Genomic DNA, 18,144 nt, shown 5'->3' on the forward strand with positions numbered 1-18,144 from the left:
CAGGCCACCATGTGCCCTTGGAGCCACCAGGCTGTGAGGAAGCCCAGTCACATGGAGAGGCTCATGTGGAGAGAAACCAAAGTTCTGGGTCCTCAACTCCAACTGAGTTCCCAGCCAACAGCCAGCACCAGCTTGCCAGCCATGGGCATGAGCCTTGGAAAGGCATCTTCTAGCCCTCAGTCAAGCCATCCCAGATGATTCTGGGGGAAGCATTCCCTGCCAAGCCCTGCCGACACTGCAGATTCATGAGAAAAACAAGTAATTGGGGGCGACTGGGTGGCTCAGTTGGTTGAGCATTAGACTCTAGGTTTTAGCTCAGGTCATGATTTCAGGGTCGTGAGATCAAGCCCCATGTGGGGCTCTGCGCTGGGCATGGAGCCTGTTTAAGATTCTCTCTCCCTCTGCCCCCCCCCCCCCCGGCATTTTCCGTCTCTCTCCCCCCTCCCAAATAAATAAATAAATCTTCAAAAAAATCCAAAACAAGTAGTTGTTTTAAACTTCTGGGCTTGGGACTGGTTTCTTACACAGTAATACAGGAACTACCACCAGTTCTAGGTAAAGAAAGTTTGTTACCCCAGAAGTTTCCCTCATTCACCCTCCCAGTAAACCACCCAGTGAAAGGTACTTGCTATTCTGACCTCTAGCACCATGTCTTAGTTTTGCCTATTGTGAAGTTTCATGTAAATGGAATCGTGATATATTTTTGTGTCTGACATCTTTGGCTCAATAGGTTATGAAATCAATCCATATTGTTTCATGATTACGGTTTGTTCTTTTTCATTCATTGTATGAATATACCACATTTATCCATTCTACTCTTGAGAATCACTTGGGCATTTATTATGAGTAAAGCTGCTATGCACACTCCCATACTTTCTTTGGGTGGGCAAGAGTCTTTGTTTTTGTTGGGCATATACCCAGGAGTTCAATAGCTGGAGCTTTCGTAGTGTGATGGTTTTAAAACATGTCCACAAGTTCTTTGATACCCCTGTATCAAGAGGTAGGGTAGAGTTCCCCCTCCCTTGGAATCTGGATGGGTCTTAGTGACTCACTTGTAACTAATGGAATGCAGTGGATATGACCTTGCATGACTTCCAGGCTACATCCCAAAACGTTACGTAGCTCTACCTGGTTTTCTTGGGACGCTTGCTCTGGGAAATGTCCAGCTGGTGTTTATTCACATGCTGTTCCACCTCATTCTCTGTTCCCCTTCTAGTCCTGCATTATACATCTGTTAGCCCTTCCTCATATGATTAACAGACATATTCTTTTCTGTATTTTCTGCCCTTTTTCCTAACTGTGTTTCAATTTGGACATCTACTGACTTGTGTTCTAGTTATAGTAATCATCTGCTCTGCTCTAATTTGCTATTAAACACAAATTATTTAGGTATCAATTTGTTTGTAGTATTTTTTTTCAAGTTAAGAGCCTCCATTTGTCCCTTTTTCATGGATTCTGAGTCTCTGGTGAAATTCTCCATCTTTCTTCTATTTTCCTCATCGTATCAAACATGGTTGTTTTAAAGTCCTTGTCTGATAAACCCAATATCTGAACCATCCACAGATCTGATCTCTTGCTTCTTCTTGGTCTTTCACTGTCTCTCCTGCCTTTTTAGCATGCCTCATAATTTTTATTTGTTCCCTGACAACATTGTAGAAAAAAAATGTTGAGTCTCTGGAGGATATATCTTGATTGATATGATTTCGTCTCCTTCGGGCAGCTTGTGCAGAGCACCTTGAACCCATCAAAGATTGGTTGTAGCTAATTAATTTTTCTCTTACTACTGATGTGTAACCCTTACTTCTAGGGATGGCCCTTTGGGATCTCAACCAAAAGTCCATTGTGTTTTCTCAGGCTTCTCCCTCTTGGTGGGACCCGAACTACAAGCTCAGTGTCCCCAGAGATGTGCAGCATGGGTAAAGCCCCTAAGTGTCTCCTAGCCTCCTAATGCTGGTGTTTCTGTTTGCTCATGTGCTCATTAGAAGCTATCCAGTAGCATGAAGCTAATTTGGAGAAAGATTTGGCGGTTCACTTCTCTGTAGTTCCCTTCTTTCCAGGACTTTGCCTAGCTACTTTGGCAGTTCCGTACCGTCACCTGAGTTGTTTCTGACTGAGAAATGAGTGACGAATCAGAAAATGTCCTCAGAGAAAAAGCAGGAGTCAATCTCAGGTGTTTCCCTTGCTTCCCTTAAGGACCCTAGTCCCTCAAGTCTTGCCTGTATTATTTATTCTTTAGTGCGGACAAAGACTGCACGTGACCAAACTTTAGTCAGAGCTTTCTTCTGAGTGTTCTTCTCAACTGGGCCTCAACCTTGGCTCCAGGACTATCTTTGGTCTGCCTAACTCAGTCTCAACAAGAATCCTGCTAAATTTAGTTTAGTGAAAATACCCTCACCCTTTATCTGGCTACTCTCCATATCCGATCAAGTTCCTTATCGCCCACCCTTGGTATCTGAGCATCTTGGCTTGCCTTCAGCAAGAATCCTGAGTTCGTTGACCAAGAATGCCCCTGCTTTAATGTCTCCTTTGGCCATTTTCCACCCACTGCCCTCTCCCCCAGCCCCCCTGCACTTTGCTGGTTGGCTGCAAATCTCCAGCTGTTACTGGCGCCCTCAGAGGGGAGTCTGATGACTGTCCCCTATCACAACAGACTTGAATGAAATTTTACCAATTTAACAAGTTTTTTAAAAAAGGGTTTTGTTCTAGGAATTTGTCCATTTCATCTAGGTAATCCAATTTTGGGGGCATATGATTGTTCATAGTACTCTCTCTCTTTTTAAAAGATATAATACAATTTTTTTTTACTTTTTAAAATTTAAATTCAATTAATTAACATACAATGTATTATTTGTTTCAGAGGTAGAGGTCAGTGATTCATCAGTTGCATATAACACCCAGTGCTCATTACATCACGTGCCCTCCTTAATGCCCGTCCCCCAGGTACCCCATCCTCCCACCCATCTCCTTTCCAGCAACCCTCAGTCTGTTTCCTAGAGTGAAGAGTCTCTTATGGTCTGTCCACAGTACTCTCTTTAACCCTTTTTTACTTCTGTAACATGGGTAGTAACATCCCTGCTTTCATTTCTGATTTTAGTAATTTAAGTCTTCTCTCTCTTTTTCAGTCTCTCTAGCTAAAGGTTAATCAATTTTGTTGATCTTTTCAAAGAACAACCTTTGGTTTTACTGATTTTCCATACTGTTTTCCTATTCTCTATTTTGTTTATCAGTGCGCTAACATTTAGTATTTCCTTCCTTCTGCTAGCTTTAGGATTAGTTTCTTCTTCTTCTAATTCCTTGATTATAAAATTAGGTTGTTGATCTCGCATGTTTTTTTAACATAAATATTTATGGCTATAAATTTCTCCCTGAGCACTGCTTTCACTGTGTCCCATAAGTTTTGGTATGTTGTGTTTTCATTTTCATTTGTTTCTAAGTATTTTCTAATTTCCCTAGTGATTTTTTCTTTGACCCATTGGTTGTTTTAAAGTACGTTGTTTAATTTCCATAATTTTGTGTTTTCCAGTTCTCTTTTTGTTATTTCTAACTTCAACCCATTGTGGCCCCAGATGATGTTTTCTATAACACCTGTTTAAATCTACTGGGACTTAATCTGTGTTCTAACATATGGTCTATCCTAGAAAATGTCCCATGTGCCCTTGGCAAGAATGTGTACGCTGTTGTTGCATAGAGTGTGCTGTTATGTTTGTAGGACCTTGATGGTTTGTTGTAGTAAATCCTTTAGTTCCTTATTTATTTTCTGTCTGGTTGTTTTATCCATTATTTTGTGTGGGATTGAAATCTTCAACCATTATTGTAAAACTATTTCTCCCTTCAATTCCATCAGTTTTTGCTTTGTAAGTTTTCAACTATTATTTCTTCAAATATTCTCTGTGCCCCTTTCTCTCTCTCATCTTCCAGGACCCCCACAATGTGTAGGTTGGTCTGTTTTATGGTGTCCAGTAGCTCCCTTAAGCTCTGTTTGCTTTTCCTCTGTTTCTTCATTCTGTTCGCTGCCTCTATAATTTCTATTGTCTTATCTTCAAGTTTGCAGATTCTTTCTTCTGTCTGCTCAAATTTGCCTTTGAAGCCCCCTCGTGCATATTTTCGCTTAGTTATTGTACTTTTTCAACTCCGGAATTGTTTTTTTGTTGTTGTTGTTTCGTTTTAGGTTTTCTATCTTTTATTGACATTTCCGTTTTGTTCACACATTGTTTTCTTGGTCTTCTCCACATCTGCCTTAAGTTCTCTGAACAACTTTAAGACAGTTATTTTAAAGATTGCTTAGTATATCTGCGATTAGGTCTTTTTCAAGGACTGTTTCTGTTTATTTATTCCCTTTGAGCAGACCACAATTTCCTATTTCTTTGTATGTGTTGTGACTTTTTGTTCAACTTGGGATATTTGAATCTAGTAATGTGGTAACTCTGGAAATCATATTCTCCTGCTTCCCCAGGAGATTCCCCAGGATTTCCCCCAAAGTCCTTTGCTATTTTTTATTGTTTTGTTTTTTGATTGCTGTAGGATTATTGTCTCCATGCCAAGGATCCGCCTGGGGTATAAACTCTTGCTACGTCTCCTCTCAGCCTTTCCTTGGGTGTGAATACTCATTTTCTAACTTGCCCCAGTATGCAGTTGTTATTTTATTGGACTAGTCTTTAATGTCTAGCTCCCCAAAGGGGAAATTGTAAGAAAATGAAGGAAGGTGAATTGTGTGCTGGGCCTTTAAATACGGTTGAAGCCTTCAGCAGGAGGAAGGAAATGCTTACAACAAGAGGGGGAAGTTTAACAACATGTTGCCTGCCTCTCTGGACTTGGGATCAGAAGCAGGAACCAGCGCACAGAGCCCAGATATTTTGGAGGACAGGCTCCTTTTGCCCGCCGTGGCTCCCGCAGGCTATGTACAGCTGCCTTCCTTCCATGTGGCTGGGATGAGGGATGGGTAGCTGCTTCCGTGCACAGAGCTGAAATTGACAGAAATTAACAGCAGTGTGTAGTCCAAGTCTTCCCCTAGACGTTACTGCTTTCAATAGGCTCCAGAACTCCAAAATAGCCACAACAGACAGATCCTGCCAGCAGCTGCTGTCTAGGAGGGGAGACAGATTCCTGGGGCTTCCTCCTCTGCCACCTTCCCAGGATCCTCTACTTCATTTAATTTTATTATTTCCAGTTTCACTTAAAGAGTGTTTTCGGCTAGACTTTAGCTTGAACTCAGCTTTGATTGCATTCCACAAGTTTTCCTATGCAGTGTCCTCATATTTTCCCTATTAAATTACGATTCTTGCTGGATACTAGATAATGCGACCTCTACTATTTTTGCTCTGGTACACTTGAGCGGTTGTGGGTTTTGTTTGTTTGTTTTTGTTTTTTTGAGATTTAAAATATTGTGTTTTTTTGTTTTTTGGGGGTTTGGTGAGCAGCGAAGCAAGGTTTATTGAGCCATAGCAAAGTGATAGTACAAAGCTCCCGAGGAGGGAGGGGACCCGAAAGTGTTGCCCTAAAATCTTTTTAATGTTTAGCAATGGATTATAAGACATTACAAAATAACTCCACGAGTCCACAGTGATACAGAGACAACAAAGCTGCTGGAGGTAGAGGGGTCCAAGCTCCGCTCCTCTCTGGAGCGGTGACTTGGATATTACTGGGGAAGAGGGGCCGTAGGGAATCCTGTTGTCCCCTTCCATGTGCTCCCTTGGCCATGTCCTCGGTGCCCCGCATTTCCAGGCGGGGAAGCTCCTGGAGGAACAGCCTAGGAACCTGCCCTTGGGACACGTGGGACGAGCTGCAGCAGAGGAGGAGGGGCCCGAGGCAAGGACTGGCCGCCGGTCGGAGGAGGCGCAGGGGCTTGCACCTCGGCCCTCCCGGGGAGGGGTGCACAGGGCACCAGAGTCGACCCCCCGCCCGCCGCGAAGGACACTGAGCTGCGCCAGCCCCGCTCGAACGGTGGCGCCCCCCCACCCCCCCCGCCATCCTCGCGTGGCGGGCGCGCGCGCCAGGCAGCTGCGGGCGGGGCGGGGCGGGGCCGAGGGCGGGGCCAGGGAGGAGAGCCGCCGCCGGAAGCGCCTTTCCCGGAAGGCACCGAGGCGGCGCCGGCCTCCGGGGGCGGCCTCGGCGATGGCGGCTAGGCTGCGGGAGCTCTCTGCCTAGCCCGAGGAACCGCGCCGCTGGAGGATGGCTTCGCTTGGGCCGGCCGCTGCGGGCGAGCATGTCCCGGGGGCCGAGGCGGAACTGGGCGCCGCGGGGCCTCCGCCGCCGCCACCGCTGCCGTCGTCCTCTCTGGGGCCCCTGCTCCCCCTGCAGCGGGAGCCGCTGTACAACTGGCAGGCCACCAAGGCGTCGCTGAAGGAGCGCTTCGCCTTCCTCTTCAACTCGGAGCTGCTGAGCGATGTGCGCTTCGTGCTGGGCAAGGGCCGCGGCGCCGCGGCCGCCGGGGGCCCGCAGCGCATCCCCGCTCACCGCTTCGTGCTGGCGGCCGGCAGCGCCGTCTTCGACGCCATGTTCAACGGCGGCATGGCCACCACGTCGGCCGAGATCGAGCTGCCCGACGTGGAGCCCGCAGCCTTCCTGGCGCTGCTGAGGTGAGCGGCTCCCCGCTGACCTTGCCGCGAGCCTCTCCCGCGCGTCCCCGGCCTCAGTTTCCTCTCGGGCCCCTGGCGGTCGGGGGGGGCACCGTCCCTTGGCTGCGTCCGCTCAGCGAGCGCTTTCCCGGTCCAGTCCGGGATTGTCGCCCGGCCTTCGGGATTGGACAGTGGTGGGACTACGGTGTGGACCAGCTTGTCTCGAGGGCCTGTTTACAGAGTTTTATTTATGATTTCGCCGGGGAGAGGGGGAGAGCGGAAAGTCTCGTAGGACCGAGGGCCTTTGTGTGCGTGTGTGTGTGTGTGTGTTTTAAATTCTGAGTCCTTTTTCGTTAGCGTAAGTCTTAATTGTCAGGACCCAGGGAAGGGAGTACCAAAACAAGTAGGTGTGGCTTTACCTGCCTCCGCGTTTCTGCAGACAAGGTCACATTTGCTTAAAAGCGAATCCAGCCGCCGGTGTTAACAGTTTGCGTTTGGCTTATTTGAGGATAATGCATTGACTTCTCACTAATTTTAGTTAATGGAAGGGAGCTAATCGTTTGGCATTATTAGCTTGTATTCACAAAAGTCCGGTTGGGGAGCTAGAGGTATTGTTTTCCACACTTTTACAAATGGGATTGGGGCCCAGAGAAGTCAAGTGACTGGCCAAGGTAACAGCAACCTCTTAAGGAAGACCATGCGTGCTTCATTACATCCAGAGGGCTTTAGCTGCCTGACGACAGTTTGTTACCAAAGTAGCAGAGTCTTGGTTGGTACAGAGGCAAAAACCAGGTTAGTGAACAGATATAGTCCACAAAAGCTCACAGCTCAATCAGGAAGATCAGTGGGAGATTGAATACAAAGTTAAAACAAATAGAAAAAAAAATACCAAGATCCCATAAATAAATGGATAAAGGGCAGGATAGATAACTTAGGTAAAGAAAAAATACAGCTAATTAAACAAAGAATGTTTAACCTAAGTAAAGAAGTGGAAATTAAAAACAAAGCACTTTTTCTCCCAGTATTTTAAAGACAATATTGTAAAAGCCCTCTCTGATAAAGGTGGTGGTAAAACAGTTTGGCACTATAGGTCCCCCTCTCCCCCCTGGAAATATTCAAGTACAGAAAAAAATGTTGTGTATAAAAATATTACAGCTGGATTATTTATAGTAGTGAGGAAGTAGTCAGCTGGGGGGAATGGTTAGATAAACAATGATAGGTACATTAGATGCAGTGTAATGCTACCAAGCATGATACTAAGACTAGCAATATTAACATGGGAAATGTGTATAATAAATGGCACTTGGAACTGTGTGTGCTGTGAATAAAACTATGAAAAGTAACAGAACAAACATGTACCCAGAGATATGGGTAGAAAGAAGCATACCAAAATGCTAACCAGAGTTGTATTGGAGTAGTAATTGCCTTTTCTTCCCCTTCTTTTCTCTTTGTTTCTCGTATTTTCTGCAATTTAGTTAAATTATATATATAAAGAGAGAAGAAAAACCAGCTCAAAAGCTAGGATCTAGGTCATTTTGGTTTTGGTTTGAGATTGACGGGAGGATTGATTGTAGCTTATTTAGATTTTCTAGGCTACAAGTATTTTAAAGTGATTTGTTGGTCTACCTGCATTGTAATCTCCTGGAGTGCTTGTTAAATTTGTAGATCCCTTCCTCCCTCTTTGAAATATTACAATGTTTGGAGGTGGGACCTTGAGAGCATTTTTAATATTCTCCGTAAATACTAATACCAGCTAAATCTAGAGCCACTGATCTTAAAATATTGTCGAGTTTTTTCCTTTAAAATTAGAGATTGGTAGAATAAAAATGTAGAGGGCAAAATGCTTAGTTGATACTTTCACTTAAGCTGTTAATCAGTCAATCCTTTCCTATCAGTGGAAAATAAGTGAATTAATTTTAGTCTTTAAAGTTTTTCTATGTTCATTGTGGTCATGGTATTTGTCCTTCTTCAGATTCCAGTCATTGTTCTATTCTGAAATGCTATCTGGACTGATTGTTACATGATATCTGGACTGAAAGGTATTGGCTGGCCATGAAGCATAGATGCTGTCCTTACTTATTACTGTGTGACAAACAGATGTGTCATAGTCAGTACTTGCTGAGTGGGGAAAACAGCTTAGCCTGGGCCTATTTTTATTATGTTTACAGACTGAATTAGTTAACATTATAAAAAACTGCTTGTTTTGATCTGCCTGACCTTGAAGTGGTGTTCTTCGGTTGTTTCTTTGAGAAACACTGGGTGCGTCCCTTGTGCCAGTCCCTGTTGTAGATGTTGGATACAGCAGTGAACAAGAAAAATTCCCTGCCCTCATATAGTTTATAATCTAGTAAGGAGAAACAAAGATATAATGTCAATACTGGTAAGTATTTTAAAGAAAAATGATCAAGCTGTGAGGTAAGGAGCATTCTAAGCAAGGCAAAGCATGTCTGAGATCCTAAATTTCTCCTGTTTGGAGGAACTGCAAGAGTAAACCAGTGTGATTTGAGCAGAATGAATAAGGAAGAAAGTGGTAGAAAATGAGGTCAAAAGGACAGACTGGACGAGGTTGTGCAGGGCTGGATAGCCTGTGGAAGGACTTTGGTGTGTGGTGGGAAACATTTGGAGGCTTTTCAGTGGGGACATGATACGATCTGATTTACATTTTTAAAAACTCATTCTGGAAGTTGTTTGGAGATTGGACTGGGAAGGAAGTAAAATGGGCAGCAGGGCGTTGAATCAAGAGGTCTTTACAATAGTCCAGGCAAGAGATATGATAGTGGGTTATATATACCAGCGTGGGAGTGATAGACGGGATAAAAAGTGGTCAGACTGTTGGATGTATGATTCACCTTTGAACAGCATGAGTTTCTACTATGCGGGCGCACATATATGCGGATTTTTTTCAACAAATACAGTGTAGTACTGTAAATGTATTTTCCTTATGATTTTCTTTCTTTTTTTTTTTTTAAGATTTTATTTATTTATTTGAGGGAGATGGAGAGAGAATCTGAAGCAGACTCCACAATGAGCACAGAGCCCGATGTGGGGCTCGATACCACAGCCACTGAGATCATGACCTGAGCCGAAACCAAGAGTGGAACACTGAACTGACTCAGTCCCCCAAGCGCCCCAGTGCATTTATTTTTATTTTTACTTTTTAAGATTTTATTTACTTAATTGAGAGAGGGCGAGAGAAGAGAGAGAGAGCAAGAGCAGAAGTGGGGATAGAGGGAGAGGGAGAAGCAGACTCCCTACTGAGCAGGGAGCCTGATGCGGGGCTCCATCCCAGGACCCCTGGGATCATGACCTGAGCCAAAGGCAGATGCTTAACCAACTGAGCCTCCCAGGCGCTCCTTCTTCCTTATGACTTTTTTTTTAAAGATTTTATTTACTTATTTGACAGAGAGAGAGAGACCGTGAGAGAGGAAACACAAGCAGGGGGAGTGGGAGAGGGAGAAGCAGGGTTCCCACTGAGCAGGGAGCCTGATGCAGGGCTCGATCCCAGGACCCTGGGATCATGACCCGAGCTGAAGGCAGATGCTTAACGACTGAGACACCCAGGTGCCCCCCTTATGGTTTTCTTGATAACATTTTCTTTTCTCTAGCTCACTCAGTTGTAAGAATACAGTATATTAATAATACAACATACAAAATAATTTCTTACTGTTATCAGTATGTCTTCTGGTCAACAGTAGGCTATTAGTAAAGTTTTTGGGGAGTCAAAAGTTATATGCAGGTTTTCAGCTGTGTGGAGGGTGGTGGAAGGGGTGTGGAGGCCATGCCCCTAACTCCTGCGTTGTTCAAGGGTCAACTGTATTTTGTAAAGGTAGAACCAAGAAGATTTCTAAGACGTTCAGAGAGGGCTATAGAGTACAGCCAGAAATATGAACCTGGAGTTTAGGGAAGAGCTTCTTGCTGAACATAAATTTGAAAACTAAGAGTGAATAGGCTTTATTTTTTTTTTTTATTTTTTTAAGATTTTGTTTATTTATTTGACAGAGAGACAGCCAGCGAGAGAGGGAACACAAGCAGGGGGAGTGGGAGAGGAAGAAGCAGGCTTCCAGCGGTGGAGCCTGATGCGGGGCTCGATTCCAGGACCCAGGGATCACGCCCTGAGCTGAAGGCAGACGCTCAATGACTGAGCCACCCAGGCGCCCCAAGTGAATGGTCTTTAAACCATGAGACCAAATGTTATTACCTAGGGAGGGAATGCGGATTGTGAAAAGAGGTACAGAGGTACCAGGATGAGCCCTGGGGCTCCACCGAGCAGAATAAAATGAGACTGAGACATAGCTGCTGGTAGAATTAGACTGGAAAGCAAGGAGCCTGGGATCTGAAAGTCAAGTTGAAGAAATCGTTTCAGCCAAGAGGGAGTTGTCAGCTGTGTTAAATGCTGCTGAGAGTTGGGTAAAATGAGGCTATTGATAACCCTGGCAAGGGTGATTTTAGCAAATGGACTGGAGTAGCTTGGGGCCAAAAAAGGAGGTGAGGAAAGGGAGACAGCTAGTATAAACAGTTCTCTCTGCAGCAGTTGTGTTGCAGGAAGGAACAGAGATGGAGTGGTGGCTGGAAGGAGACATGATGAACTATTCCTCAGGATTCTGTCTTCAGTCCTTTCTCCTGTTAACTCATGGCCTTACATACTCCCCTAGCTATATTGCCAGACTTCCACTTGGTTTTATCTTATTTTATTTTTTTTAAGATTATTTATTTATTTGAGAGAGAGAGCAAGCACGAGTGGGGTGGGGGAGGGCAGGGAGAGAGAGAAGCAGGCTCCCCACTGAGCGGGGAACCTCACTCAGGACTTGATCCCAGGACCCAAGGATCATGACCTGAGCCTAAGGCAGTCACTTAACTGACTGAGCCACCCAGGCACCCCGCCACTTGGTTTTAGAACCCAACTTCCAATTGGACATTCACAAATGAAAGTCTAGTATCCATGCAGGTGAACATGTAAATAAGAAAAATATTGTGACATTTAACAAGTGTTTACTGCTACTTAACTGTTCTTAGGTGCCTTACGTGCACTTAAATTCCTGCAGTCTTTGAGCAGGCACTCTTATTTATTTACTTGTTTAGATTTTATTTTTAAGTAATCTCTATACCCAAAGTGGGGCTCAAACTCACAACCCCAACATCAAGAGTCACATGCTCCACTGACTGAGCCAGCCCGGCGCCCTGAGCAGCCACTCTTACTACACTCTTTATCAGTCAGCTTTTGCCACAGAAATGCTATAAAGCACCCCAAAATTTGGGGACTTAAAGAACAATCATTTATTTTTGCACATGACTGTTCTTGCTCTGTGTACCCGTTGGGAGTTGACTCAAGTGGGCTTGGCTCCAAGCTATAGTGTCGTTCCAGGCTGTTCCACATCCTTTTTGGACCATTCCTAGGGGTTCTACTTCCTTATCTTAATTTGTTTTCCTGCGTGGCTTCAACCAGAGGCGCCTTTAGTCTTAGCTGTCCTCACTTTCCACATTGTTAGCACAGTTATCTCTCTAATATATATTATCATATGATTGCCCTGAATCTTTTAGTGGCTTCTTTTTGCCTATGGGATGGAGTCTGAATACCTTAGCAGGCACACAGGAGCTCTCTCTGTATCTTCCCGTTCCTCTCTTTCTGCTCAGTGCCCCAACTCTAATCACTCAGGGCCTTTTTCTTGTTTTAAGTGTCTGCCTTCTAAGGCCTCCTTGCCTTTGTACTTCTTTCTGCCAGAACAGCTCCACCCTTAATTCCTGCTTTTCAGGTACAGCTCAGGCTTTACCTTTTCTGTAAAACATCACTTAATTCCACCGGCAGGCAGAACTGTGCGCTGCCTCATCCAGTCTCTCGTAGCAAGTTTTATATCTACTGCTGTAGAACAAAACACCACAACACGTAGCTGCTTAAACATAGTTTTATTACCTTCCACAGTTGTGTGGGCTGACTGAGGTCAGCTGTGTGGCTCTATGGCATTTCCTTTAGGTCTCCCCTGCAGTTGTGGTCAGTAGTTGGGCTGGGGCATCTGCAGGTTCGAATCAGATTCCGAGGTGACCGAGCCTTTCCCCCCTCTTTGTGTGGCTTCTCCAGTTGATCTTACCAGCCGGGTAGCTTGACTTCTTTGATAGCAGCTCACAGCTTCTGAGAGCACAAAAGCAGGAGCTGCCAGGCATCCTCAAAGATGAGGGCCCAGACTGGCATGGTCTGACTTCTGCCACATTCTCTTGGTTAAAGGGAGTCACACAGGGCCAGCCCAGACTTATTATGGGACAATCTATATAAGGCCATAGATAATAGAAGGCATGATTTGTTGGGGCCATCTTTAGAGATTACTTATCACACTGTGCCTGACATATAATTCTGTCATAACTGTGACATGACTTTTTTAATCATTTCGTTACCAAACCATAAGCTTTCTATGGGCAGAGCTGTCTTATCCATGTTTGTACTTCTCAGACCTGTCACAGTGCCCGGTATATATAGTCAGTCCCTGAATACATGTTTTTGAGTAAAATGAACGAGTCAGTAGTGATACAAAGATTCTTATGCGTGATCTTGTGGTTTCTCTAATTCAAAATCACATTTTCACCACAGCTTTTTAAATTTTTTACTTAAATATGACCTAAGTTTTATCTTTTTGGAAAACCATCAGTCTTTGGAGTGAGGGGAATAGGAATAGTGTAATGACATATCATTTCTCTTGTGCTTTTGTCCTTAAAGGTAGTAAATGAGAGCTGAAAGGTTCATTTTAAACACAAAGAATTGGGGCACCTGGGTGACTCAGTTGGTTCAGCATCTGACTCTTGATTTCAGCTCAGGTTGTGATCTCAGGGTGTTGGGATCAGCCCAGGCATTGGGCTCTGTGCTCCATGGGGGTCTGCTTGGAGTGCTCTCTCGCCATCTCCCTCTGCCCCTCCCCACCACTCTTTCTCTCTCTCTCTCAAATGAATAGATAAATCTTTTAAAAAAAATACAAAGAATTATGGTAATATGATTAATTTTTTATATTTGATTTTTTAAAATTTAAATTCAATTAATTAACATCTGATGTATTATTTGTTTCAGGGGTACAGGTCTGTGATTCATCAGCTGTTACAACACATACCCTCCCCAGTGTCCATCACCCAGTTACCCCATCCCTACACCCCTTCCCCTCCAGCAACCCTAAGTTTGTTTCCTATGATCAAGAGTCCCTTATGGTTTGTCTCCCTCTCTGGTTTCATCTTGTTTCATTTTTTCCTCTCTTCCCCTATGATCCTCTGTCTTGTTTCTTAAATTCCACATATCAGTAAGATCATATGATAATTGTCTTTTCCCTGATTTATTTTGCTTAGCATAATACCCTCTAGTTCCATCCATGTCATTGCAAATGGCAAGATTTCATTTTTTGATGGCTGCATTATATTCCGGCGTGTGTGTGTGTGTGTGTGTGTGTGTGTGTGTGTATTACATCTTTATCCATTCATCTGCCGATGGACATCTGGTCTCTTTCCATAGTTTGACTATTGAGAACATTGCTGCTATAAATATTGGGGTGCAGGTGCCCCTTCATATCACTACATTTGTATCTTTGGGGTATATACCCAGTAGTGCAATTGCTGGGTCATAGGGTAGCTCTATTTTCAACTTTTTGAGGAACCTCCATACTGTTTTCCAGAGTGTCTGCACCAGCTTTCATTCCCACCAACAGTGTAGGAGGGTTCCCCTTTCTTTGCACCCTTGTCAACATCTGTTGTTTCCTGACTTGTTAACTTTAGCCATTCTGACTGGTGTGAGATGGTACCTCATTGTGGAATGGATTTGTATTTCCCTGATGCCGAGTGATGTTGAGCATTTTTTCATGTGTCTGTTGGCCATTTGGGTATCTTCTTTGGAGAAATGTCTGTTCATGTCTTCTGCCCATTTCTTGATTGGATTATTAGCTCTTTGGGTGTTGAGTTTGGTAAGTTCTTTAAAGTTCTTTACAGATTTTGGATACTAGCCCTTTATCTGATATGGCATTTGTAAATATCTTTTCCCATTCTGTCCCTTGTCTTTTGGTTTTGTCGACTGTTTCCTTTGCTGTGCAAAAGCTTTTTATCTTGATAACGTTCCAATAGTTCATTTTTGCCTTTGTTTCCTTTGCCTTTGGAGACGTGTCTGGAAAGAAGTTGCTGCAGCTGAGGTCGAAGAGGTTGCTGCCTGGGTTCTCCCCTAGGATTTTGATGGATTCCTGTCTCACATTTAGGTCTTTCATCCATTTTGAATCTATTTTTGTGTATGGTGTAAGGAAGTGGTTGTTTCATTCTTCTGCCTGTGGCTGTCCCAATTTCCCAACACTGTTTGTTGAAGAGACTCTTTTTTCCATTGATTAATTTTTAATTATATTTTGTAAACCTTGGCTTGTTTTTTTATTATAGCAATTTTAATAATCAAACAGAATGTAAGAAAACATATAAGTAAAATATGAACCACGATGGTTTCTGGATTTTTAAGTAGTCTGTTTTCTCATTAGAAGTGAATATGGTTTCTCAAACGTGTTACATAGAAACTTGTACTGAAGTGTCTAGTCAGTTAACATGCATTGATTAATGTTAGCCATGTGCCCACACCGTGCCTGGTATTGTAGAAAAGATGCGCACAAAAAATATAGAAGACACAGTGTTCCTTTTCTTACTGTTCATAGAACAGTATCTATTTATAGGTTGCATTGCTCCAAAAAGAACTTAAGATGTCGTACAAAAAACACAAGGGTAAGAAATAAAGCCAAGATGAAGCTAATACAAAAATGCATGCTATAGGTAAGCTACACATTTTTTTTTCAAGATTTTATTTATTTATTTGAGAGAGAGGAAGAGCAAACACAAGCACAGGGAGCAGCAGAGGGAGAAGCAGGCTCCCCATCAAGCAGGGAGCCCGATGTGGGGCTCGATCCTAGGACTCCAGGATCATGACCCGAGCCGAAGGCAGATTCCTAACTGACTGAGCCACCCAGGCAGGCATCCCTACAAATTTAATTTTAGTCGTATTTTAGCAGCTAATGCAGAAAGAGAAACCTAGCTAGTCAGTTACAGTTCCTAGTGTCTGTCAGATTAAAAACAAACCCCCTGCTTACTGGATGTATAGCTCTATCTAATAATCAAACCAATGAAAAATTCCTGATGAGGTTTCCTCATAAAGAAGGCATTATTGAAACGAACAGTGTCCTCAATCTACGTCTTTAATACATCTGTAAATATTTCTTTAAAATGTTCCTTGATATAAGCCAAAGGTATATTACCAAAGTGTAATTTAATAAAATTGGTTTGAATGGGTGTATGTGTCTCAAATAGAATAGTCTAAAAACACAATTCTTCTTGTTCCTGGTGTGTTCTTCCCACCTTCTTGTCATCTTTTAGTCTTAAGTAGATATTTCTCCAGCTGGTTTTTGCAGATCTCCCTGACAAAGCCGCCTGTTAATAGATGCTTTTAGGGGGGCGCCTGGGTAGCGCAGTTGTCTGCCTTCGGCTCAGGGCGTGATCCCGGCGTTCTGGGATCAAACCCCACATCCGGCTCCTCCGCTGGAAGCCTGCTTCTTCCTCTCCCACTCCGCTGCTGTGTTCCCTCGCTCACTGGCTGTCTCTCTGTCACATAAATAAATAAATAAATAATCTTAAAAAAAAAAATAGATGCTTGTAGGACCATGTCCTTAACCTCTGTAGCACTTGTCTCCTCACGTACAAAGGCAAATGGTGATAAAGGCCCCACATTTCTGCTCTTTATTTTAGAACTCTAGTAGTTTTTGCCTGAAAAAAAAAAATTAAGGCAGATGTAAAGATTCTTCCTACCTTGCCCTTTAAATTAAAATGTCACAGGTTTCTAATTCAAGAAGGGAACTGAGCATGCAGTAAGCCTTGTCTCTCTCCCAATTAAAGTGACTGTAAGAAAATACAAAAGAAAATAAATCCGATAGAGTGAAGGGGAAAAGGGAGATGGGGTAGAAGCCGACAGCGTGGAAAAGGGACAGAGTAGTTGAGAGTGTGCTGATAATAAAAGGGAGGGGATGACAGGAGCCCAGAATCCAGAGCTCGGGGAACTGCAGTGGAGGCGGGAGCGGTCTTCCCTGGCAGAATGCCCCCCCCCCACACCAGAGGTTCTAGGCCGGGGTTGGTAGGGAGGTGGGCGAAATGATAAGGTGGAGCTAAAACATGGGAGTTAGTTAATTAATTTATTTTTAAACATTTTATTTATTTGAGGGAGAGAAAGCAAGAGACAACGTTGGGGGGAGGCAGAGGGAAAATCAGGCTCCCCGCTGAGCAGGGAGCCCGACCTGGGGGCTATCCCAGGACTCTTACCTGACTGAGCCACCCAGGTGCCCCACGTGGGAGTTAATTTAAAGCTTGCTTATAGATGGCATCCTCAATCAGTTCTTGCAGACTAATCCCTAGTGACAACCTTCTGACAGGCTCCTCTTTAAATAAATGGAACAAAGTGACTGGGAGAGCTTAGGGACTCTAAAGTCATGGCATTAGGGGGTCCCTGACCTGGAGGGTGGTTTCTCACGCTCAGGTGAGGTGCCAGTCAACAAGCCTCCCACGGACACAGAGCTCTCAGCCAGCCTGTCCATTTTGAGGATAGTTTTAGCTGGAGAACAGGCCCATCTACACAACAGCAAAGAAAACCTATACCAGCTACCAGAATACCAAACCGGAGACAACCATAGATCATTTAACATATGGGGGGAGTGAGAATGTGAATGACGAAGACCAAGAGCAGCTGATCCTCAAGGAAGTCGATAACTCAAGGAACAGAAAGGAACCTTAAAAACTTCAGTTAATATCATCCTGGAGACTTGAGAACATTTTTGCACCCATAAAACTGAGACATCATGCTGTGGAGGAAAAAAGGAATGACCAAGAAAGAAGCAAGAATTGTTAGAAATGTGAGCGTGCGTTGCTGGGGAGAAAAATAGAAGGCCAGAAGACAGTGGCACAGATATCTTCTAAAACATAGAGGAAAGCAGCAGAGAGAAAGAAATGAAGCAATATAAAGATATAAACAGCCAGCATTTGCCTAGGCTAAGTACTTGTCAGGCACTATTTAAAAGTTCGTGTATTTCAGTTTATACTGATCCTCATGAGAGCATGATGAAGGAGATGCTGTTACTCTGTTTTCAGAAAGGAATACAACAATGATAGCTTGTTTAAAGTCCCAGAGCGGGCAATGATGGAACAGCTCAATCCCAAGCCCTCTCTTCCTGAGACCACACACATGAAAACAGCCCTCCCCTGGTTGGCCTGCCAGTCTAGTCCTGGAAGCAGGTCCAGGCCCAGAAATGGTGTGTTCTATGGTAGACAGCTTTTTGTACCTTCTCCATGCAGGGTAATAGCACCTGCCTTCCTTGTGGGAGGATTCAGTGAATTGGCATCAGTCACATGGTATGTACTCAACAAATGTTGATTTTTCTCTCTCTCCTTTTTGTTCATCTCTCTTCCCCTGACTATAAGTGATGGTGCCTTTAATTCCCTTTACTCATCACAAAGTGTGGCACATAACTTTAAGGTAAACATTATGAAGGTAATATAGATGGTTGTTGACTTGACTCTCTAAAAAGAGGTTTTGGAAAAAAAATATTTTAAAATGGTGCGA

General features: G+C 43.8%; 1 protein-coding gene across 1 annotated transcript in view; it reads left to right on the forward strand.

Annotated features, from left to right (window-relative positions):
- Positions 1-6,048: 6,048 nt before the first annotated feature.
- BTBD1 (BTB domain containing 1) overlaps positions 6,049-18,144 on the forward strand; it is a 41,496-nt gene continuing 29,400 nt past the window's right edge. The window contains exon 1 of the mRNA XM_045813015.2: positions 6,049-6,575. Within this exon, the coding sequence (XP_045668971.1) occupies positions 6,169-6,575 (407 nt within the window). The 5' untranslated portion in view covers positions 6,049-6,168. The remainder of the gene's footprint in view (positions 6,576-18,144) is intronic.

Source organism: Ursus americanus, chromosome 28 (genome assembly GCF_024610735.1).
Source record: "Ursus americanus isolate L20-20 chromosome 28, mUrsAme1.1.p, whole genome shotgun sequence".
Lineage (NCBI taxonomy): Eukaryota > Metazoa > Chordata > Mammalia > Carnivora > Ursidae > Ursus > Ursus americanus.